This window comes from Lissotriton vulgaris, chromosome 11, assembly GCF_964263255.1.
Source record: "Lissotriton vulgaris chromosome 11, aLisVul1.2, whole genome shotgun sequence".
NCBI lineage: Eukaryota > Metazoa > Chordata > Amphibia > Caudata > Salamandridae > Lissotriton > Lissotriton vulgaris.
Genome location: NC_141699.1, coordinates 139,535,027 through 139,559,129, shown reverse-complemented (window position 1 = coordinate 139,559,129; position 24,103 = coordinate 139,535,027). Strand labels below are relative to the sequence as shown.

General features: G+C 46.3%; 1 protein-coding gene across 8 annotated transcripts in view; it reads right to left on the bottom strand.

Annotated features, from left to right (window-relative positions):
* PITPNM2 (phosphatidylinositol transfer protein membrane associated 2) overlaps nucleotides 1–24,103 on the bottom strand; it is a 1,044,200-nt gene that overhangs the window by 285,019 nt on the left and 735,078 nt on the right. For all 8 annotated transcript variants that reach the window (XM_086942927.1, XM_086942931.1, XM_086942930.1 and 5 more), the window contains exon 9: nucleotides 1,417–1,512. In XM_086942927.1, coding sequence (XP_086799053.1) covers nucleotides 1,417–1,512 — 96 coding nt within the window. The remainder of the gene's footprint in view (nucleotides 1–1,416; nucleotides 1,513–24,103) is intronic.

Below are 24,103 nucleotides of genomic sequence, written 5' to 3'. Positions count from 1 at the left end.
CTAGGAAATTTGCCACATTATACACAAAGGCCTGAAACCACTCCATAGACTTTCAAGATATTTTTGAGCCTAGGAACTGACAATTCTGGCTGTTGGACATATATTAGGACATCATCCACATATAAGGAGATGCAGTCTTCAAAGTTGCCGCCCCACCATAGCCCCAAGATCTGCACATCTCTCCATATACATTCGGCCAGAGGCTTGATGGTGGGAGCAAAGTGAAGGGGGAAACATGGCAGCCCTGATGGGTACCCCTCCTTGTCAAGAATTTCTGCAAAACTATGCAGTTAACACAGACTTTAGCTCATGGGGAACAGTATAACAGTTCAATAAAATTTCAGAAATATGAGTCAAAGTTCATCCTTTCCAATACTTTGTGGAGAAAAGGTTTTTCGATTGAGTCAAAGGCTTTCTCGTAGGGTCTGACAATTTGTCTATTTGCGCCACCACTGTGTGGAGTCTCCGGAACTGATGTTTCATGCCTCTAGCTGGCATAAAGCTGTTTTAATCAGCTTTAATAAGGGATTTCACAACTCTAAGTAATGTTTTAGCGAGAGTCGTTGCCGCAATTTTGGTTTCAAGGTTGATTAATGAGATTGGCCTGTAGGTGGAGCATTGGGTTAAGGGTTTCTCAGATTTTAGTAAACGCCTAACCTTGCGGCCCCACGAATGTACGGTGGAAACACCATACTCTAGAGCACCTCCCCAAACATCGCAACCAAATGTGTGACCAGGTAGGCCCCAAATGTTTAAAAAATTTCAACGGGAAAGTCATTTCTGCCAGGGGCCATCCCTTCCTTTACATTTTTCAGATAAAAAGGTAATTAGAATTGGAACATGTGTGACCATTGGTCTGCGAGCTCTGGAAAGATGCCAAGGATTGGGATGAGAAGGCAGTCTAAACATTTTCACTGCATAGTGGCAGGTAGTGAAATGCTTGCACTGCCTTCAGTATCAACTCTCAAGGTCTCAGTGGGGCCCTGTAACAACACCTACCAAGAACTTGAACTCATCCAGATACCAAGAGGCACCTCAGTTCATTGTATGCACTATAAAAAACCTATAATTTGCATGAACAAATACAGAAACATGACATCTGGAAAAAGTAAATACACATACGGAACGCACAATGAAGTTAGATGTGAAATATAAAGGGGGACTGACTGCATTACTAAAATGGATTGCCTAAAGGGTTTTCAAAGTCATTGTTGAGAAATCAGTCTGTGTGCTTGTCTGTAAAGTTGAGAACATAATTATAGGGCCCAGTAGGTAGTATTTTCAAAGCCAGCTTATAATTACTTCTGAGTTGGAGACCCAACAGGACCGGACCCACTTAAAGCCTTGTCTGTCACTAATATCTATCCTTCTACAGAGAAACATAACCACAAATGATGGCTGCTCTCCTACACTTACCATGTGCATCGAAGAACTCATCATCCGAACTTTCATCTGAGTCCCGGGCGATGCTCTGCATCCTCCATTCAGATATACTATGGCGTGAGGGGCTAGCTGCAATGCAAAAGAGAAAACAGGTCATATATGTGTCCTCAATCATCTGTGCATTCATGTGAGAATTCCTGCAACTTCACTTTACTTTTATTCACTGCTTATTGCCATATTACCTCAATGACATCACAGCAAAATACATGACACAAAGTCTGGAATGACCCATTTATCTTTATTGAAAGTTTGAGGCAACAGACCAGTGATCCATAAAAGCAAATCAGTAAACATCCATATAGAAAAATTTAAATAATGCTATTAGGAAACAGTTTCAGTGCAATACTGTTATGTAATACTTCCTGTGTTTTATCATTATATTCCAGTACTTAGTGGCTTTTATACACGTTTAGTCAAAACACTCCACATTTATTGTATTACATTGCAGTTAAAATGAACACTAAACATCCTCAACTAATATTAAGTATAAAGGATATATTTTATGGGTTCCCCTGCATGCCACCTCTGCTACATGGGCCCTATGTTTTAGGCACATTAGGCTGACAAATGTATATTCCCTATATTCTACTCCACAGTAAATGGTAGCAAGTAACATTGAAAGAAAAACCTGCATTTTTGTTAATTGTATTACACACACACACACACACACTTTGTAGTGATATGTGAGTCAGAGTTTCCATAGGAACTTAGCATACAAAAGAAAGTTAATCCACCTCAGCTCATTCCTGGAAAGTTTTAGGTAACCCATTAAACAAAGGAAGAGAAAATGTAGGGGTACCTAAGCACTTTTCCCCATGCATTTTCCATAGACATACTAGGACAATGAGACAGACAAAATGGCTGAGCATAATTTCCCCAAATTTGGCAGAAAGCTAGATCTTTACTCAGAAAGAATGCCTTTTGTGATTTGGTGGAATTCAGGCACCGTACTGGTACAGAGAAATTAAGTTTAGAAATGTAGATATCTGTCCAGCGGGGAAAATAACAACAAAAATGTGAAGTCGCATTGGTCAGGTCAGTGGAAGTCCAAGCGATGTGACTGGCAGCCTCAACATGAAAAAAACATTGCAGCCGCGACTACAGGACTCGGTTGCTGTGTCCTGAAAATATTTTTAGAATCATAAAGAAGGGTACAGGGTAGAGATACCCTGACCCCCTAGCCCTTGCAGAGGTTGGCTGCCCACAGGGGGTAGTGTGCATGACCTGGCCTCAGGCCCTTCAGCCAACCCGCCCCCCCCCCCCCCCCCCACCATGTGTGAGGCCATGCGTGACAGGGGATTTGGCAGTAAAATTATCGTAAATACAAATTCACAAAAAAAACAAAGTTTAAAGGGGAGTCATATTTGAGGAAGGTAGCAAGATTTACAACTTACGTTAAAAAAACGAAAATTCACTGAAAAAGTGTCATTAAAAAACAACAACAAAAAACGAACATTTGCCAGTTATATGTTACTGACATAAGTATAGCTTGCACCGCTGTAATGCACTGTTTATGACCTCACATACTACATCACTGATGACATCCGAAATCTATGGCGTTGCAAGTTATACTTATGATGTCCTTTCCTCCTGTTGCCAAGAGAATGGCACTTTTTTTTACCAGAAACAAGTTACCATTGTTGGCAACTGATCAGCAACTTCACACGGCCTTCAAAATTTGAAAGTCATCAGACACCTGCAAGATTCAGCAGATGTCACAGGAAGCCCATTTTCACATTACACTTAGCGTGAAAGGGGCGTGCAATGGGTTTTGCAGTGGGCGTTCCACTGCAATACCCATTGATTTTGACGTTGCTCCATATTTAAAAGGGTGGGTAAATAAGGGGCAGCACTAAAATTAAGACAGGGAAAATCCTGGTCTTAACATGGCGAAACGAGGAAAAATCCTTTACTTCTCCTCATTTTTTATGTATCTGTGTGCTGCATCGTGCAGCACACATAGAAACAGAAAAACGCCATTGATTGTTTATATGCAGTAAGGATGAGTTGCAACTTCTATGTGTGCTGCATTTTGCAGCACACACAGACGTTACAAAACACCATTACTGAATGTTTAGGTGCAGGAAGGGACACCTTCCTCCATATAAACAATTGTTCCCTGCAACGCTGGCACCCTTACACAATGGTGCAAGAGTGCCAGCGTTGGCGCTAGGCGCATACATTTACTGCCGGCGCTAAGTGAAAGGCAGGGGTGCACCGTATTCCTGCGTTTGGAAACTGTAGGGAGTGTGGTGTTAGCCTTCTTGGCATAACGCCGCGCTCCGACAGTTCCCTAGTAAATATGACCCTAGTTTTTTTTTTTTTTTGGTCGGTGGGCCTTGTCCAGTGACAGAGATATACAAAAGTGTTTACCCCTTCGACCCACCCGGTAAACTTCTACTTTCAAGCCATGTTTGTGTAAATCTGTTCAAACCTTAGTAACCAGCAAAGACTGGGAACAACTGTTATCCACGATCGTAGCTTGAATAGGTGCGAATGTTTCAAGCTAGGTTGCATTCGTTGTGTGTGCGACCTCTCTTATGGGCCTTTGTATTATTTCATAATATCATTATTTTTTCTTATTGAATTTCTTCATTTTTATTGTGAAATTAAATTCTTGCATTTTTTTAAATTAACATTCAGTCGCCATTAGCAAAATTCAAAATAAATATTTCTGTTTAATATTAATAGCTGTGGATCAATTATTGTATCGGACTATTCAACACCTCAAAAAACATATCACCCATAAATAGCACAGTGTTGTAAGAGTTTACGGATCGACATTTTCACTGTAACTCGGCAAAAATATAACGAGACAAATTCCAGTTTCTAATTATAGCTCAGTCGTCAGTGCGGCGACCCGGTGCTGAGACGACTAATTACAGCTTTGTCTGCGCCGCGCGGCACCCCGGGCTCTCCCTGGAGCAGCACGTGCGGCGCGCGAACAGCGAGCAGGCTGGCACTCGGCAGTGACGTAGGCTCCCATGCATAATAGCGTCTAAAAATAGCCCGCGTAACATTATGCAGCTGGTGACGGGCGCCCAGGGACTCCGGCGGCCTGCAGGTTCCTCGGCCCAAGTCGTGACAAAAGCAGAACGTGCTCTTGCCTCTTAAACAGGCACAGGGCAGATATTTTTCATACAGCGCGAACTCGGCCCAAAGGTATGTTTACATGAGCACCAGATTACATTGTACAATGCATTAATATATATTTTTTCGACGAAAAAAGATTAAATGATTTGTTTACAATGTTAGAATTTCGCTTTTACTAGTCTCAGAGCTGCCTGCCTGAGACATACATGCCAATATTTCGAAACAGGAATGAGGGAGTTAGTGGAACAAAAAAGGGGGGTATTTATTTTCCTCTATCACAAACATTGAATTGGGGTAATATTAGGCTGGAGACAAGTAAAAAAAAAGCCATATTTGCTTTTAAAATTCGGGAGTCTCCCGGAGAATCTGGCCAGTTGGCATGTATGCCAAGGCCCTGCACTTTTCAGGGGGCGCGCTCCTTGTAAAATACATTTATCTGTCACTAAACTAGGAACGCCATGAGATGGGCAACAGCAGTAGCCATTAGGTGAAGTCATATATGATAGCAGTCTTTTTCAAATGTAAGTTGTTTCTTTTTCTAACGAGATGGGTGTGCTGATGAAGAACTAGAGCAGTCTCTGCAGAAAACTGGAGACCTGGCCCCCCAAAATCTTTTGATAAGCGTGCAGAATGCAACATGTCGGCTAAATGGTACGGGTTGATTGAAGGTGTCTTGCACGCCCATTGGCTACTTGCCAGCTCTGGTCATTTAGTTATAATTTGGGCTCCCAGGTTTTATGATATATATATTTTTTAACTTTCCTGTCCGTATTTATTCATATTATTTTTTTGCTAATTTTATCTGGTTCTATCCATATTTATTTTGTGCTGAGTGTAAAAAATAAACTGCAGTGGGTATATTTCCACATTTATTTAACTGACAAATGTTTACTCATGTTAGAATATCCAATGAGTTTAAGCCATTTACAGTACAATGCAGTCATATGAAACCATGTACATTGTAGGCCAGCTTAAACAGCTGTATTACTGCAACGATTTAAGCTTCATTAGAATTTTTGTGTTATCATTTTTTATTAGCATTTCATATTTAAAGACAATTTCATATATAAATATAACACTATCTCAATCCATCCATGAAATAAATACCAAATTACATAAACATCTTATTCCAATATGTTATGAAAAAGAGAATATAGAGAATATATGATTTATTATACAATAAAGTTATTCAGGCATTCATTAACTGAAGAGCACCATCAGTAAAACATTGCATTGAAAGTGAGAAAGCCATGGATCGTGACAAATCAGACAATATCTATACTATACAATATAAAATTAAAATAAGAGGATAAGAAAGCTATATGTACATAATGTGAAAGAAGACAATGTCATCAGTCTAAGTGTGGAAGCCTAAATCTATTATGATCTAAATATAATATCAGTAACATTGAAAAATAGAGCTGCAAATATATCTAACAACAGTAGCAAATAAATTGTAATAGAGAAGAAGAAGAAATGAAAATAAAGTATAATAGATGAGTTAAGTTGAAGAAGTGTGTTGTAAAGAGGTAGAATAGAAGGATGATTTCTCAGAAAAATCCTCCATGGTGAGGAAAGGAGCCCACATTTGATTAAACAAATCCAGCTGATTATTTATATTATATATAATTCTTTTATGGGAGGCAGTTTGTATCATTGCTGTAAGGCAAATTTCTGGAGAAGGTGGAGATTGAGATTTCCATAATCTAAGTATGCAAATTTTAGCAGTGGCTAATGCTGTGTGCATAAATCTACTCTGAGGTTTAGAAAGATGTGGAAATATTCTAAAATCATGCAAAATAATTGTTGAAGGTGAAAGTGGTAATTGCAATGAGATAATACGACATAACGTCTGTCCAATATAGTTCCAATAAGATTGAATCAAGGGACAACTACATAAAATATGTATGATATCGCAGCCATAGCTATCAGATCTCCAACAATTAGTATGTGGAAGTAATCCTGCTTTGTTCAGTTTTACTGGAGACCAATGCCAATCATGAAGTAGTGTAAATAAACAGAATTTTAATCTGGCTTCTCTTGTACCTTTAGCTAAATTGAGCAGCAAATCCGTCCTTTCTTGATCACTATAAGCAATTGTTGGACAGGCCACACGAAGGGCTTGCTCCCTCCCCGCACGACCAGGCCCGAGCCCGGCTCCTCAGATGTTACACGCAACAACCACCCGTTTCCCGTCTCCTATGGGACCCCTGCCCCTGAACATCTCCACCTCATGGGCCCGATTCCCTACCGGCCCTCTCGCCCGGCCTGGGCGCCATCTTGGACACAGCACCACGAGACCGCCTGGCCTCCGATCGACCCTAACCCTGGGCCTGGCCAGGCCCCGACATCCCGGCACCACCATCCACCCAGGAGGTGAGCGGACTACTTGGCAGGTCAATGGGAGAAAGAGGTGTCGATAGCTCTCCCCCGCCAGGTGCCGATCGCCCCCAGCCTCCCCGGGCGCTGGCTCCACCCCCCCGCTGGGTGTCTGGACTCCCTCATCCCGGACCTCCCGACCTCCAAGTGCGAGGGTCCGGACATCAAAGGGCGCCAGACCTATAACTGGGGCAGCTCCAGAGCAGGAAGGCAGTTGTATCCTGGAGTCGAGAGACGCAGCGAAGAACTCATCCTTGACGGACTACTGGCGCTGCCTTAGCCCTGCCTTACGAACTATCGTCCTGCCTGCTGGCGCTGCCGCAACCTTCTGAAACCTTCATCGTCGTCGGGACCTGCTGGCGTGGCCGCGGACCGTTTGTAATCACCACCTTCATCGGGACCTGCTGGCTCCGCCGCGGCCCGATCATCTAGAACGCCGAGCTCGAGGATTGTGAGCTATTTCATCTACCTGATTGGTAACAAGACTGTCCCGCTACCCTTTTCCCAATCCAGAGACCAGAACCGAGGGGACCCCTGAGTCCAGACCTCCTTGTACCATTTTACCGTACTTAAAGAATTGCTTATAAAGTATCGTTGAACCTTATCCTTGTGTGGTGTACGTCTGTGGGGGGGAAGTTACTTGTCTGTACGATCGCTGGAGACGGCTCTCCCCGGAGACCTCTCCCCTTATCCTCGGCCGACCCTCCCGGTCCGTCTAACATTGGTGGCCAGCGGCGCGATCCGAATCAACGCATAATCGTACAGAGAGTAGCTCACCCCACGACGAAATCACAATGACAACCAAAGAAAGCGGATCCACCGAGAAATTCCAGATGGAGAAATTGGAAGAATACAGCCATCGTGAGTTGAAACAATTCTGCATTGAACTAGGTATCGCTACCACCGGTCTGAGTACTAAAGACGATTTCAAGCACGCCATTGAGTCTTGGGCAGAAACCGGGGCCGTCAGACCCCCGGTCCAAAATGTCGCAGCAGCAGAAAAAGACACCACGGCTCCCGAGGAGCGAAGAACGGGTCTCTCGCAAGATGAGATCCAAGAACGAGAAAGAACCCGACTACATGAACTAGAAATGGCCCGGCTCAAAATGGATGGCGAACTCAAATTAGCAGAACAAAAACTGAATCTGGAACATCTGCGACTCCGAGAAGAACGGGAAGAGAAGCAGAGACAAAGAGAGCTCGAAGAGAAGAGACTGGCGTATGAACACGAGCGCAAACTAGCTGAGATAGACTTACGCAAGCAGAACAAAGAATTAGGGGTGCCCGAGCAACCGCGCACCCCGGGGGCAACAGAAAAAAAGGTACACATCCCCAAGGATGTTGTTCGAGAATATTTCCGAGAGGACGACATACAGCAATGGTTCAAGGCCTACGAGATCGCTATGACCTCCCACCGGATCGATCGAAGCGACTGGGGAGCCGGTCTATGGGGGAGGTTCCTCAATGAGGGCCGCGATGCCCTGCTACAGCTTCCAGACCATCTGATGACCTCCTATGACCACATGAAAGCTGCCCTCCTCACCCGCTATGGGCTCACACCCGAAATGTACCGCCAGAGGTTCAGAGACTGCACCCGGATCCCGGGTACAACTTGGGTGGAATACGTGAACTATTTCAGCCGGGCCTTCGAGGGTTGGATCAAGGGAAGCAACGTAACGACTTACGAGCAACTTTTCAATCTCATGGTATGGGAGCATCTATCAAACAACTGCTTCGTCGAGCTCAGGCAGCACCTCCTCGACAGTAAATTGACTGATCCACGGCAGCTCGCCGCCGAGGCTGACCGGTGGGAAATCACCCGAGTGGGCCGAAATGGGTCCCATGAACAGAACCGGAACCACCACGGTCAGCACCGTCCCCGAGGAGGAGGAGGGGGCCAAGGACGAGGAAGAGACAACGCCCCGGCCGCTCCCGCTACCAGCACCCCACCCCCGGCCAACCGGGGCAACACCCCGGCGCGGCCGGGATACAGAGCCAATGTCACATGTCACCGATGCCAGCGAGTCGGCCACTACGCAAACGATCCAAATTGTCCACAGAGCCAGACTCCGAGACCCCGCCAGATGGCTGCCGCCGCCCTGGGGGAAGAACAAATCTCCGAAGAGCATGAGGAATGTGAGCAAGAACACCAAGAATGGGAACCAGCCGCCATGGTTCTAGCATGCCTAGGGGGAAGAGACATGGTCCCGCGGGTCCCCCTACCCGCCAACACCCGGAAGTACAGTCAATGGGTGAACATTAATGGACGCCGGGCCGAAGCCCTACGTGACACCGGGGCCAGTGTAACAGCCGTCCGCTGTCACCTGGTGACCCCAGAACAGATCCTGCCGAACATTCTCTGCCCTGTCCGATCAGCCGACAATTCGGAGAGTCTATGTCGGATGGCTTGCGTCCCCTTCGAGTGGGGAGGAGTCTCCGGCATGTTGAAAGTGACGGTCCGAGATGACGCCCCCGTAGACTGTCTCCTGGGAAATGATCTTGAAAGTTCCCCGTGGGCCGCCGTAGAGAGGAGAGAGCATCTGGGGATGTTGGGCATCCCGGACAGGGCGTGCGTAACCACCCGGTCCATGGCTGCCCGTGCCACCCCCAGACCCGAAGAACCTGAATGGCCGGCACCTCCTCCCCCGGTCGCTCCAGTAGAAGACACCGACCGTGCCGTCCCCCCAGAACAAACTCCCGAGGAGCTCGTTCAGCCTCAGGACCTTCCCGGCCTGGATCAGTGGCGTCAGGAGGGGGGGCCCACCCAAGAACAGTTTCGCCAAGAGCAGAGGACCTGTCCCTCCCTCGAGGGACTCCGCCAACAAGCCCTCGCTCAGAGCGCAGGGGATACCTCCGGAACCCATTGGGTCTATTGGGACAATGACCTGTTGTACAGCGAACAGAGACTCGCGGAGTTAGGGGCCAGTCGAGTACTAGTGGTGCCCCTCCGCTTTAGAGACTTCTTGCTAAACCTGGCCCACGATGTCCCCCTGGCTGGCCACCTGGGTCAGGATAAAACCTACAGTCGCCTGGTGACCCATTTTTTTTGGCCCAAGATGAGGAACGATGTACTCCAGCACTGCCGATCTTGCCCCACGTGCCAGGCCAGCGGGAAGAGCGGCCGCAAGCTGAAAGCACCCCTGCAACCTTTTCCAGTGGTCACCACCCCGTTCGAGAGGGTGGGGATAGACATTGTGGGACCCCTGGACCCCCGTACAGCACAGGGACATCGGTTCATCCTAGTACTGGTGGACCACGCCACCCGCTACCCCGAGGCTGTTCCCCTGCGAACTGTGACAGCCCTGGTAGTCGGCCGGGCCCTGATGGGGATCTTCTCCCGCGTGGGCTTCCCCCGAGAAGTCGTCAGCGACCGGGGCACAAACTTTATTTCAAAATACATGAAGTCCCTCTGGCAGCAGTGTGGGGTCACCTACCGGTTCACGGCCCCCTATCACCCTCAAGGAAACTGACTCGTTGAGCGGTTCAACCGCACGCTCAAAGGGATGATTGGGGGGTTGGAAGAGCCCCTCCGTCGCCAGTGGGATGTGCTACTACCGTGCCTTCTCTTTGCCTACCGAGAAGTCCCCCAGAAGTCCCTCGGCTTCAGCCCGTTTGAACTCTTGTATGGACACCCGGTACGTGGGCCGCTCAGCCTAGTCAAAGAAGGCTGGGAAATGCCCCCTCTAAAGAACCCTCCAGATGTTTTCAAGTACCTCCTAACCCTCCGCAACCAGACCAGACGATTCAGAGAGATGGCAAAAGCAAACTTGGAGGCCAGTCAGGAGGACATAAAAAGGTGGTACGATCAAAATGCCTCCTCCATCGAATTTGAACCCGGCCAACAAGTATGGGTAATGTCTCCCACCGAACCATGCGCCCTGCAAGACAAGTGGACGGGGCCCTTCAAAGTAATCGAGCGCAAGAGCCCTGTCACCTATCTCATCGATATGGAATCTTCACGGAACCCTCTCCGGGTCCTCCACGCTAATAGACTGAAACCCCATTTTGTGCGCTCAGAACTCAGCCTCCTGATGGCAACGGACAATGGAGCCGAGGAGGACTCCGAACCCCTCCCTGACCTCCTGCGGACTCGGGAGAAGGACGGCTCCGTGGACGGGGTCCGACTCTCGGAGGCCCTCACCTTGGAGCAACGCCAAGGATGCCGAGACCTCCTGCTGCAGTTCGCAACCCTGTTCTCCCTCACCCCAGGGGTCACCCCCTGGTGCATACACGACGTGGACACAGGAGACAGTCCCCCTATCCGCCATCGGGCCTACCGCGTACCAGATCGGGTACGGGCCTGCATCCAAGAGGAGGTGGCCAGGATGCTCACGCTCGGGGTCATCGAGCCCTCCGACAGCCCCTGGGCCAGCCCAGTGGTACTGGTCCCCAAAGCAGCCGCCCCCGGCACCACGCCGGAACTCCGGTTCTGCGTCGACTACCGGGGCTTGAATGCGGTCACCAGAACAGACGCGCACCCCATCCCCCGGGCAGATGAACTAATCGACCGCATGGGAGCTGCCCGCTACCTCAGCATCTTCAACCTGACAGCGGGCTACTGGCAGATCGGTCTCACACCCCGAGCCCAAGAACGATCTGCATTCTCCACCCCTGATGGCCACTATCACTTCAAGGTCATGCCATTCGGCACGAAGAATGCCCCAGCAACATTTCAACGGATAGTTAACCAGGTCCTGGCGGGGCTTGAAGAATTCAGCGCCGCCTACCTGGACGATATCGCTGTGTACAGCCGCCACTGGTCCGACCACCTCCACCACCTCCGAGAAGTGCTACAGGCCCTCCAACGAGCTGGCCTCACGATCAAGGCCAGCAAATGCCAAATTGGCCAGGGGTCCGTGACCTATCTCGGGCACCAGGTGGGAAGCGGTCTGGTGGCCCCTCTGCAACTCAAGATCGCTGCCATCCAGTCTTGGCAGCCCCCCATCACCCAGACCGAGGTCCGCGCCTTTTTGGGACTCACAGGCTACTACCGGCGGTTCGTGAGGGACTATGGCAGCATTGTGGGGCCCCTCACGGAACTCACATCCAAAAACCAACCAAAGAAGGTCAACTGGACCCCAGACTGTCAAGCGGCCTTCGAGAAGCTGAAGGCCGCCATGAGCTCCGCCCCTGTGCTCCAGGCCCCCGACTACAGTCGGGAATTCATCGTCCAAACGGATGCCTCCGACCATGGCATTGGGGCAGTCCTTTCCCAGTTGAATCCCGAAGGACTTGACCAACCAGTGGCTTTCATCAGCAGACGACTCCTGGCCCGAGAACAACGCTGGAGCACCATCGAGAGGGAGGCCTTCGCCGTGGTGTGGGCCCTCAAAAAGCTCCGGCCATATCTCTTCGGCACCCACTTCCGGGTACAGACCGATCATCGGCCCCTGCAGTGGCTAATGCAAATGCGGGGGGAAAACCCGAAGCTACTACGTTGGTCCATCTCCCTGCAGGGGATGGACTTCACTGTGGAACATCGACCCGGGCAAGACCACGCCAACGCAGATGGCCTGTCACGCTTTTTCCGCCTCGACGAGGAGAGTCCCCAAGAGGATGGGTGACTCTCCCCGCCTTCAGCTGGGGGGGGACGCATGTTGGACAGGCCACACGAAGGGCTTGCTCCCTCCCCGCACGACCAGGCCCGAGCCCGGCTCCTCAGATGTTACACGCAACAACCACCCGTTTCCCGTCTCCTATGGGACCCCTGCCCCTGAACATCTCCACCTCATGGGCCCGATTCCCTACCGGCCCTCTCGCCCGGCCTGGGCGCCATCTTGGACACAGCACCACGAGACCGCCTGGCCTCCGATCGACCCTAACCCTGGGCCTGGCCAGGCCCCGACATCCCGGCACCACCATCCACCCAGGAGGTGAGCGGACTACTTGGCAGGTCAATGGGAGAAAGAGGTGTCGATAGCTCTCCCCGCCAGGTGCCGATCGCCCCCAGCCTCCCCGGGCGCTGGCTCCACCCCCCCGCTGGGTGTCTGGACTCCCTCATCCCGGACCTCCCGACCTCCAAGTGCGAGGGTCCGGACATCAAAGGGCGCCAGACCTATAACTGGGGCAGCTCCAGAGCAGGAAGGCAGTTGTATCCTGGAGTCGAGAGACGCAGCGAAGAACTCATCCTTGACGGACTACTGGCGCTGCCGTAGCCCTGCCTTACGAACTATCGTCCTGCCTGCTGGCGCTGCCGCAACCTTCTGAAACCTTCATCGTCGTCGGGACCTGCTGGCGTGGCCGCGGACCGTTTGTAATCACCACCTTCATCGGGACCTGCTGGCTCCGCCGCGGCCCGATCATCTAGAACGCCGAGCTCGAGGATTGTGAGCTATTTCATCTACCTGATTGGTAACAAGACTGTCCCGCTACCCTTTTCCCAATCCAGAGACCAGAACCGAGGGGACCCCTGAGTCCAGACCTCCTTGTACCATTTTACCGTACTTAAAGAATTGCTTATAAAGTATCGTTGAACCTTATCCTTGTGTGGTGTACGTCTGTGGGGGGGAAGTTACTTGTCTGTACGATCGCTGGAGACGGCTCTCCCCGGAGACCTCTCCCCTTATCCTCGGCCGACCCTCCCGGCCCGTCTAACAGCAATTGATAATCGTGATTGCCATTTGTCTTTAAGATGATTAGTCATGGGATGAGAGAATAATTGTGATGTGAATATTTTATATATTCCTGATGTAACTCCCTTACATTTCCCCCAAATAGATAAATAAGATATTAGAGGTGAAATTTGCAGAACATAAGGAGGTGCTCCAAGAATTTTTTGAAGACAAGTTTTAAGCTGTATATAATTTTGTTTTTGAAGCAAGGAAATTCCAAACTCATTTGCTAAAGAATCAAATGACTTAAAATTACCATCGTGCAAAAGTTGTTCTAATGTGACCTTCATTAGAATTTTGTTTTACATTTTTAACCTCCCCTTTCTGTCAATCACCACAGTTATTGAGCTAGCGTTCATGATTGACAGAGACAGGAAAATAGATGTTTTTCGTCTGTGTCTGTAAAAATCTGTAAAAACTGAAAACTTGGAGCCTTAGTTACAGTACATGGGAGTCTGGGATTCCTGTATGAATGAATGAATGGGAGATTTATAGAGCGCACAGCTACTTCGAGGAGTGTCCCGTCGCTAACGGGAGGAGCCCCGTGGTATACGCCCAAAATCACCAGCCTTACTGCCACACAGAGATAAGCCAAGTTTTAAGTTTTCTGTGGAATTTAGTCTCAAGGGTGATCAGATGCAATTCTCATGGCAGCTCGTTCCATACTTTAGCAGCCCGAAAAGAGAAAGCTTTACAACCCCTTTGGACACACTTAAAGTTAAAGTTAGGAATCAACAGAAGCCAGGCAGAGCACAGCACTGTGGAGGAGAGATACTGGGTAAAACTCTTAGCCAGCTAACCAGGGCTGGACATATACACTGCTCTGTGAATAGGAACAAGAGCTTTAAATTGGATCCATTTTATGACAGATAGCCAAGGGAGGGCTTTCAGGGCCAACAAGATCGAAGAACGCCTAGGTAGACACAAATGTAGCCTAGCTGCTGCATTTTGGATCACCTGCAGGCGATTCCGCAGAGCCTCCCCAACTCCTAAATAGAGCGTGTTAGCGTAGTCAAAGTGCAAGGTGATCACCGTGTGGATCACCACTCTCCTAATCTCCAGAGGAAGGAGGGAAAGGAATTTCTTCAGAGTGTGGTGCATAGCTAAACATTGGCCCACCACCGCAGAGATCTGCGGCAGCATGGAAAGGACGGTGTACAGCTTCACCCCCAAGTTTTTAACTACTGAAGATGGAGGGGGCGGGGCCAGCAGTGCAGGGGGCAAAAGATCTGCCCACCAGTTAGACACATGTGATTCAAATGGGATCATTTCCGTCTTCTTCGCTTTACACGCAAGTTGACTGAATGCGAGTCGTTTTCGATTGGAGGCAGAGTAGTCAGTAAAAGGTGTTGCAATTAGGGCATGGGATCCATTGAAGGCAAAGAGCAACTGGGTATCCTATAAGATGATTTATACACCCAAATTGTTTAACTACATAGGCCAGAGGGGACATAAAGACATTAAAAATTGTCTTACCTAAGAGCCCTGCTGGACCAATTGATTAACTGCCTTGTCCTCATAGGAAAAAGGGGCGAGCCAAACCGATTGGCCTCTAGAGTCCAAGAAGGATTTGCACCAATCCCACACAGTACCTCCCACACCCACGGCAGACAGTCAGTGCAGGGTGACAGAGTGTGGGACAGTGCCAAAGGCGGCAGAAAGATCAACAAGTATCAAGACTGCATTTTCCCCGAATCTAATCACCATTTAATATCGTCAGAGATCTCCAGAACTGCTGATTCTGTACTATGTTGGGGGTGAAAGCCAGATTGACTAGGATGTAACAAGTTGTCTTGCTCTAGCTACTCAAAGAGCTGAGCATTAACCAGTTTTTTCAGCATTTTAGTTAAGGCCGGTAGAAGTGAAATGGGCCCTTAGTTGCAAAAGATGTTGGGATCGAATGTCGGCGTCTTGAGCAGAGGGACTATTTTAGCCAGTTTCCAAGCAGCCGTCAAGATCCCGAAAAAAGAGAATGGTTGAAAATGGGGTTGATCACAGGACTGATAACATGTACTGCCACCGCTAACAAAGTAGGGGGCACGCATCCAGAGGGGAGCCCGATTTACATTTCAGAGTGGCTTCCCTAGATTATTCTAAAGAGATAGGACTGAACTGGAGAAGCCTGTTGCTGTGGCTGTCAGGATCCACATGACAGACAGGAGGAGGACTCTCCTGCAGAGCAGGGAATGATCACTGGATATAAGCGATTTTTGTCTTGAACGTTGCTAGCCTATCAGACAGCTTTTGGGACAGGGCATTTGCCCTGTGGCCGGACTGCAGAGAGAGGAAGGATTCCACAATCTGAAAGATAGAATGGGAGCTACGGTCAGAGGAATTAATTTTGTCAGTGAAGAACACGCTTTGGACCTGTTTAATGGAGACATGATAGTCTCTAAGAGCGGTTTTGTAATTGGATTTACTGTCCGGCAAGTAGTGTAGATAAGTCATGTTCAATTTTCTTATTGCATTTGAGTTGTGATGTCTCTAGTCGCCTGAATAAGAAAATGACATAGCTGCACAACTGTTTACAGGTGAGTAGTTATGTCATACTGCCTGCTGCCAGAGCCAGCAGAGAGAGTGAATGGTAGATCAAAGAGTATCACTGTAGCTGCAGTTTAATAAATAATGAAAATAATAACTATCTTTTTATGTTCTTATGATCTGTTTTTCTAAAATAATCAGGGATCAGTTGAAAGGAAAAATATATGGCAAGATGTTTATTATTTGAACAATATGGGTGATTGGAGGTAAGACAGAATGTCTCTGCATGTTTCCACATATTCTAAGGTGATTCTGATAACTATTTGTAACGACATTTCGAACTGCTTTTTGGTACGCTTACTTTCAAACTACAGATTTCACTTTTATTTCTCATGTCTGCAACCATATTATCTCCTTCATATGAAACCGAAAACCACCAAGGATTTAGGCAGTTTATGGGAACTGTGATGGTGTGACTATGTATTATAAGGTATAAAGTACCCTCTACTGCACATTAAAAGGATGTTACAAGACACCATAGCGATCTCTTACATTACAAAGGAATCATCTTTTGGTCTCATTCCTCTCTATATGGTCCCTGTAATGTACAGCAGAGGATACTTTATTAGAGGACATTCATTAACTGAATAAATGATGTGTCCAAGGAAGTGAATAGGGAAGTGAGAACATAAGAGAGGTGCTATGTCTGAGGGGAAGAAGGCACATGGAGAGGAAAAGATACAGCAGTCTAGAGACGGGCAACGTTGCTGTAACCCAGGGTATCTCAAATGTTTACTGGCCATTACTTCGTTTGACAATATTGAGACCTTTCCACGTCCACTCTGAACATTCTTGAGTTGCCTATGGCCTCTAATTCTAATTTCTGTGATTCCTCATAGCTGTCATGAACCAGGGTTTCAGAATTCCTAACTCAGGGGTGCCAAAGCCCAGGTACAGGAGAGCTGGGTCCATTCCAGATGTTCGTGATATCCAGATTACAAAACGTTACATATAATTTATTTAAACAGAACTATCACAGCCTTGGTAAAACTACTATTTAAAAGGCAAATAAATATGCATGTAAATAAATTAAGGGTCAGACGTACGATTATACTGGGTTGCAAACATCAGTCACAATTTGCAACCAGTCTTTTTGTGACCAATGCTTATTTTGCTAAACGACCTGTGTATTTATAGGTCAGTTTGTAAAATTCCGAATCTGAGTGGGCTGCAGTCCGACCCAATTCATTAATATTTATGAGGTAGTTTACGAGTCACTGTGATTGGACAAAATCACAGGGATGAACAGGGATCAGCAGACCACCATGTTTGTGATTGTTTTAAATACTTTTTTTTAAAAACAGGTAATTTTCGTTAAAGGAAATGGGGCTGTGTTAAAGTTTCACTGAGAGTTGGCCCTGGTCCCGTGGACCACTACCTACTCCTAAAATGTTTACAAAAATTGAGTTAGATATAACAGACCCTTTCCAAAGTTCGAAAGGGTAGCCAGTCACAATCCCCTTTTAGTAGTCGGTAAAACTTTACCGACTCCTAAAACTGGATTGGTGCTTATGAAAATCCTTTTTTGTAGTCCCAACCTCCGATGTAGATGCGGGGTTTGCACATCTGGCCCAGAGATCTTTCGTCTTTAAACCGAGAAAGTGAAATCAAGCATGCATCAACGGGTCCTTCCAAAACACAGTAATGCTGTCACGTACTGCATTTAAAGTCTCACAAAGACAAGGCGCCTGTCAGAATCGCTGTGGCTGAGAAATTAACAGATCTGCTCCCTGCAGAGCAAGCCAAGCAGCTGGCAGGAAAACGAGTAAAGCACCATATACCACAATCGGGCTGACAAACTCGTGGCACGACACCCCCACACACTGCAAAGAGACGCTCAGGGAAGAGATGTGTCTCATAAAGGTGATGCATGCGGAAGCGGTTTGTCAAACCAGTTCTATTCATAGTTCATGCTGTGTAGATGCTGTCACCTGCTGTAAAATAGCGTTACGAGTTAGGCGCCTTCTATTGACAACTGCGTGACCAACTCAGTCTTTCCTCCTTCTGAGGTCAGTAAATTAGTATTAGTAAACTCAGAACGTTAACATTAGGTGATATATAAAACAACGTATTTATTGTTATTGTCTACAAGAACAGTAGAATATAAGGAAAGGCCTGGGTCCAAATACCTACACTCATGTAAAGACTATCTACTTCTATAAAAAAAAATCTACAGAAGTTGGGCTGTGGTTTACCTGACGTGCGACTGACTTTTCCCAGCTCTACTGAAATTGAGAGGCAGTGGTGTCACATAATCTCCAGATCACGCTGCAGCAAAGTCCAGCTTTGATCCTCGTATGCAGATACAGGCTATTCTTACGAGTATGGGAGCTAAAATCAGATCCCTGTGCAAACAGGATTTGTGTAGGGATCAGAATTATGAGTAATGCAGTAATTGTTGCTAGGGGCACTTATCCAGTGGCATTTACGGCTAGCGATAATCACAGCAACTCCTGCAACTTTCCCCTAATTACATTTCAGGAGCTCAAACCTGAGGAAATTCATCAGGCGGAGGAGGGGTGAAGAGGCAAAGTGGGTGGAGCCTGTTGTGGTAAATACCGCATCCAGATGTTCTGACTTATTTGTTGGGCCATAACTTCTATTGTGAGATATTTTCAGGACCCAGTACATGCCGCACCCCAGGGTGTCAGTATTTACCAGCGGATGCTCATGCATGCCAATCATAATCAGACCTATCTATAGACTCCTCAGGGAACACGTGCCATCTGAAAAGCACCAAGGTCACCATCGATTCTAGTAAAAACTACTTGAAAAAGCCAGAGGTTGAGTTGGGCACAAGGTCGAAAGGAAGGTTCTAGATCTAAAATGAGAATTACACAAAGATTACCAGTCAGGGAACCAATATATCAAACTATTACCATATATTTATCACTTTTACAATAGATGGCAGCTAATTGATATAAGAGAGTGTTATAAAGTTTTGGCGCATCGAAATTCCTAAAATTCATATTAAAAACATCTCAACAATGGCATTGATAGCAAAATATTGAGGGTGTTTTTTCTGGGTCTGCACTTACTACAACAGTACAGTATTGACTACCAAATCAAGGTAATTCAATCTAGAGTTAAGAATAGTACATCTATACTTCCCTATTTATGCTTACTGTGATAGTATTTATGCTTACCGTGAAAACCTGGTTTTTCCCCCAATAATCCATCCCCAGGAGTACTGTCAAGCTTTTACGATAGCGCTGGGACGCCCGAGGGTAGCTACGCGCTCTAGAAATCCTAAATCAAATCAAATCAAATCAGTGTATTGAAAGTTGATATTCTGGAATCGATGTGAGTGGAAATCTGGGGTATTGACCTTGACGGTTTGACTTAGAGCCTCAGAGACATGCTACCTTCAACAGTGACTATTTTAAACAACAAGGGGACCCCAATAAGTATCGACGAGGGACCTCGGGGAGCTTAGTTATATGTACACAACAGTGGTCCCTTGAAGGGAGAGGATTAAAATGAGAATGAATATAGACTCAGTCAGTTCTATATTAGTGAAGACGTGCCCAGCCGGGCAGAGGTCCTCAAACTTTATACTTAAATATAGATTTACAAAACACAATAGCACCTTCAACAATTCACGTGCGTGGGGCACAAGCCTGTACCAACCCACGACAATACAAAGACAAAAGCATACACAAAAGTCTATATTCATTCTCATTTTAATCCTCTCCCTGCAAGGGACCACTGTTGTAAACCTTCAACAGTGACAGCATGTATGTAATCAACCCAGTTGCTTTCCGGTGCCCATCTCACTCACTACAGCACCTAAATCTGAACTCACTGCCAATTAGTCACTCAGTACGCTGCCACTTCTATGGAATCTGCGCAGCAACTGGCCACATCTGCGGTGAACAGCCCTTACTACGAATCCGTCACCCGACATGTTGCTACAACGTGGTCGTTGTAACAACCGCGTTGTAATAACGCATACCATTACCCCGCTGTGTTGGATTTAAAATCCAACACCTTCCCTACTGTCCGCACAGACGGGAGTTGGAATAGTAAATTATATTATTACAACATCCAGCACCTCCCTCCGCAAGTCGTTGTTACAGACTTGCGGGGTAATGGTATGCGTTGTGACAACGCGATCTTTGAAACGCCCACGCTGTAACAACATGCGGTGTGACAGCAAGCAAATAAAGAGGCATAGTCCACATCTGACCATTCTCTCCAAGCTCTCCTTCCTGTAGGCTACCAGCAAATAGAGATGGGCAACATACTGGCAATGTGTAATTCTCAAGAGAATATCAAGGACCCCAGCCATCGGCCCAGGAGCTCGCAGGCCAAAACCAGACTCTGAAACTCTTCCTGCATTCATGCAACCTCAGCAGAGGTAAAGACCCATGCATTGGCAATGTGGTACTCTCAACTGAATATATATTACCCTGCCAGCAACCCTACCCATCCCATTGTACACAAAAACCAATATGTTGGTGTCAACACCATTGTTGAGATATTTTTAATATGCATTTTAGGGATTAAATTGCTACAACACTTTATAACATTCTCTTATATGTATTGGTGATAAACAGCATATTACCAGCAGAGCTGCATACTGTATGCTGCGTTTTTAAGTGGAGGCGTTACTAACTAAAATATTTAAACAAAGCCAGAGCAACAAGTGTTAAATCCAAGAAATGACAAACTCACATTAAATAGGCCTTATGAGTTTGACCCAGTTGTTTTCCTAATAAAGCGATTGTAACATGTAAATAATAAACAGTGACTTCTCAGGTTAGCTAAACTGCACTAAAGTGAAAACATGAATCTTGACCTTTGCACTGACTGTAGTAATACAAGTGAGAATAACACAGCACTCCTGGGAGGGCAGAGACGTGAGGTCTAAGGGCTGGCTCTTTCTTAGCTATTGCTCTCCCTCAGAAAAAACATGTTCCGGATGTTGATTACTAATCAAGACTAGCTCTTCCACAACAACCCCCTTTTCTCAAATCCTGAAAAAAAAATAAGTATGTTGCAGATAACAATACCTTTTTATCTGAACTCAGTGTTTCATTTCCAAGAAAACAAGAATTTGCAATGCAATAGGTCTCGCATTTGCGAGAGTTTCAGCTATTTTTATTGTAAATGACTTTGCCTTTTATTTATGTTTTGGTTTTAGAAACATAAATAAAAGCCATTGTCATTTACAATGCCAATAGGTCAAACTCGCGTAATTGTGAGACCTATTGCATTGCAAATGCTTGTTGTTACCGAAAAGCCCTTTCTACAGCGCATACTGGCTCTTTTAAAGTTACTCACAAAAACAAACAAGCACAGGTAAAGCACGAGATGGCTACGTGTTACCAAAAGCACAATGCTCCAGCACTGGAATTATAATCAACATAGTGGCAGAACTTAAATCCCAATGGCAGGAGTTAGGAGACCTCACAAGGAACATATTAACCTGTAATAATGTGCTCGAATCTGTTGGAGGAATATGGTTAAAGACTAGTGTGCACACTGATGAGAGGCATGTGAGTCTAGGACAGTGTCTCCTATGAATTAGCAGTGCGGACCCTGGGTAACAGTCTCTTAATCATGCAGTTTTGCCATCTGCACTAGTCCTGTTATCATCAGCGCTATTCTTATTGTTGTCATCGGCACTAGTCTTGTTGTCATCGGCACTACTATCGTCATCTGCACTAGTCTTGTAGTCATCGGATCTACTCTCATTGTTATCATCAGCGCTATTTTCGTTGCTGTCATTAGTGTTGTCATCAGCACTAGTCTCATTGTTGTCATCAGCGCTATTCTGACTGTTCTTGTTAGCACTAGTCCCACTGTTATCAGAGCTATAGTCATTGTTATCATCAGTGCTATTCTCATTGTTGTCATGAGCACTAGTCCCTTTGTTATCATCAGAGCTATTTTCATTGTTATCATCACCAATAGTCCCGTTGTTATCATCAGGGCTATTCTTATTGTTGTCATGGGCACTAGTTCCATGATTATCAGTACTATTCTCATTGTTGGCATCGGCACTAGTCCCATTGGTATCATCAGTGCTGTTCTCATTGTTGGCATCTGCACTAGTCCCATTGGAGTCATCAGCGCTGTTCTCATTGTTGTCAAGGGCACTAGTCCCATTGGTATCATCAGCGCTATTTTCATGGTTGGCATCGATACTAGTCCCATTGGTATCATCAGTGCTAGTCTCATTGTTGGCATCGGCACTAGTCCCATTGGTGTCATCAGCGCTGTTCTCATTATTGTCGTGGGCACTGGTCCTATTGGTATCATCAGCGCTATTCTCATGGTTGGCATCGGCACTAGTCCCATTGGTATCTTCAGTGCTATTCTCATTGTTGGCATCGGCACTAGTCCCATTGTTATCATCAGTGCTATTCTCATTGTTGGCATCAGCACTAGTCACATTGTTATCATCAGTGCTGTTCTCATTGTTGTCAGGAGTACTAGTCCCATTGGTATCATCAGCGCTATTCTCATGGTTGGCATCGGCACTAGTCCCATTGGTATATTTAGTGCTATTCTCATTGTTGGCATTGGCACTAGTCCCATTGTTATCATTAGCGCTATTCTCATTGTTGTCAGGAGTACTAGTCCCATTGGTCTCATCAGTGCTATTCTCATTGTTATCATGGGCACTAGTCCCATGGTTATCAGTGCTATTCTCATTGTTGTCATGGGCACTAATCCCATTGTTATCATCAGTGCTATTCTCATTGTTGTCATGGGCACTAGTCCCATTGGTATCATCAGCGCTGTTCTCATTGTTGTCATGGGCACTAGTCCCATTGTTATCATCAGTGCTATCCTCATTGTTGGCATCAGCACTAGTCCCATTGTCATCATCAGTGCTATTCTCATTGTTGGCATTGGCACTAGTCCCATTGTTATCATCAGTGCTATCCTCATTGTTCGCATCGGCACTAGTCCCATTGTTATCATCAGTGCTATTCTCATTGTTGGCATCGGCACTAGTCCCATTGTTATCATCAGTACTATTCTCATTGTTGGCATGGGCACTAGTCCCATTGGTATCATCAGCGCTATTCTCATTGTTGTCATGGACACTAGTCCCATTGGTATTATCAGTGCTTTTGTAGATGCAACTCCTGTTTAGGAGTTGTTCCCCACTGCACAGCGTGAAGAACCGAATAAATCGGTTTAATCAAACTTTTTTTAAATAAAGATGAAAAAAGTTGGAAGTACAACAAAGTTCGATGTTGATTGGTTTTAATCACCAACCGTCTGTTTCAATATTCATTGCGTTGAATCAACCATCATTTTCACGAGGATCATCAAAATCAACTGTAGTGGTTTAGCAATATATATCCCCGTTCAAAATCCATCCCAATGCATTTCGGGCATCAATTCTGCCCTTAGTCAGGGAAATATTCTACACATGAAAAACAACATATATACATGGTCTTAGTCAGAAGATTCTCACTAGGTCTATAAATCAAAAATATGCAATTCATGCATGGCCGGTGTATATAAACATGCAAGTTCATTGTTACTGTGATGGTTACCAAACGTGTGGGCAGTAAAAATCAAATAATGGCACTTGAGTCCGAGTGAGTAAACAATGTCAGACTCCGGTGAAACGTGGTGCACTAGAAGCGTAACATGGCGTTAATAAACGTATCCTAGGAGCAATGTTCTGGTGACTAAACCGTGAGGAGCTGCCAATGTGATCTAGGATGGTTACGAACCATGGTGGAATGCAAGTATCACGACAAATAAAGAAAAAAGCGTGCTTTAAAATTCAGGCGTCGTAAGTGCTTAGTACACTGGTAGATACGGTTGCTGTTGTCTTCCTGCAGATTTTGAAAAGCCCTTGCTGTTGAGTTTACTTAAAGCGCAGATCTGCCTTCTGAAGAATCGGACGCAGTCTGGGTATCTGCTACAGGTGATTCTGGAAGGAAGCCAGGCGCTGACCAAAGCAACCTCCATGGGTGACAATGTATATGCTACGAATGTTGTCTGCTGTGAAGCTTAACAATTTTACGTCTGCCAACCACATAAAAATAGTTAAACTTTGTTTT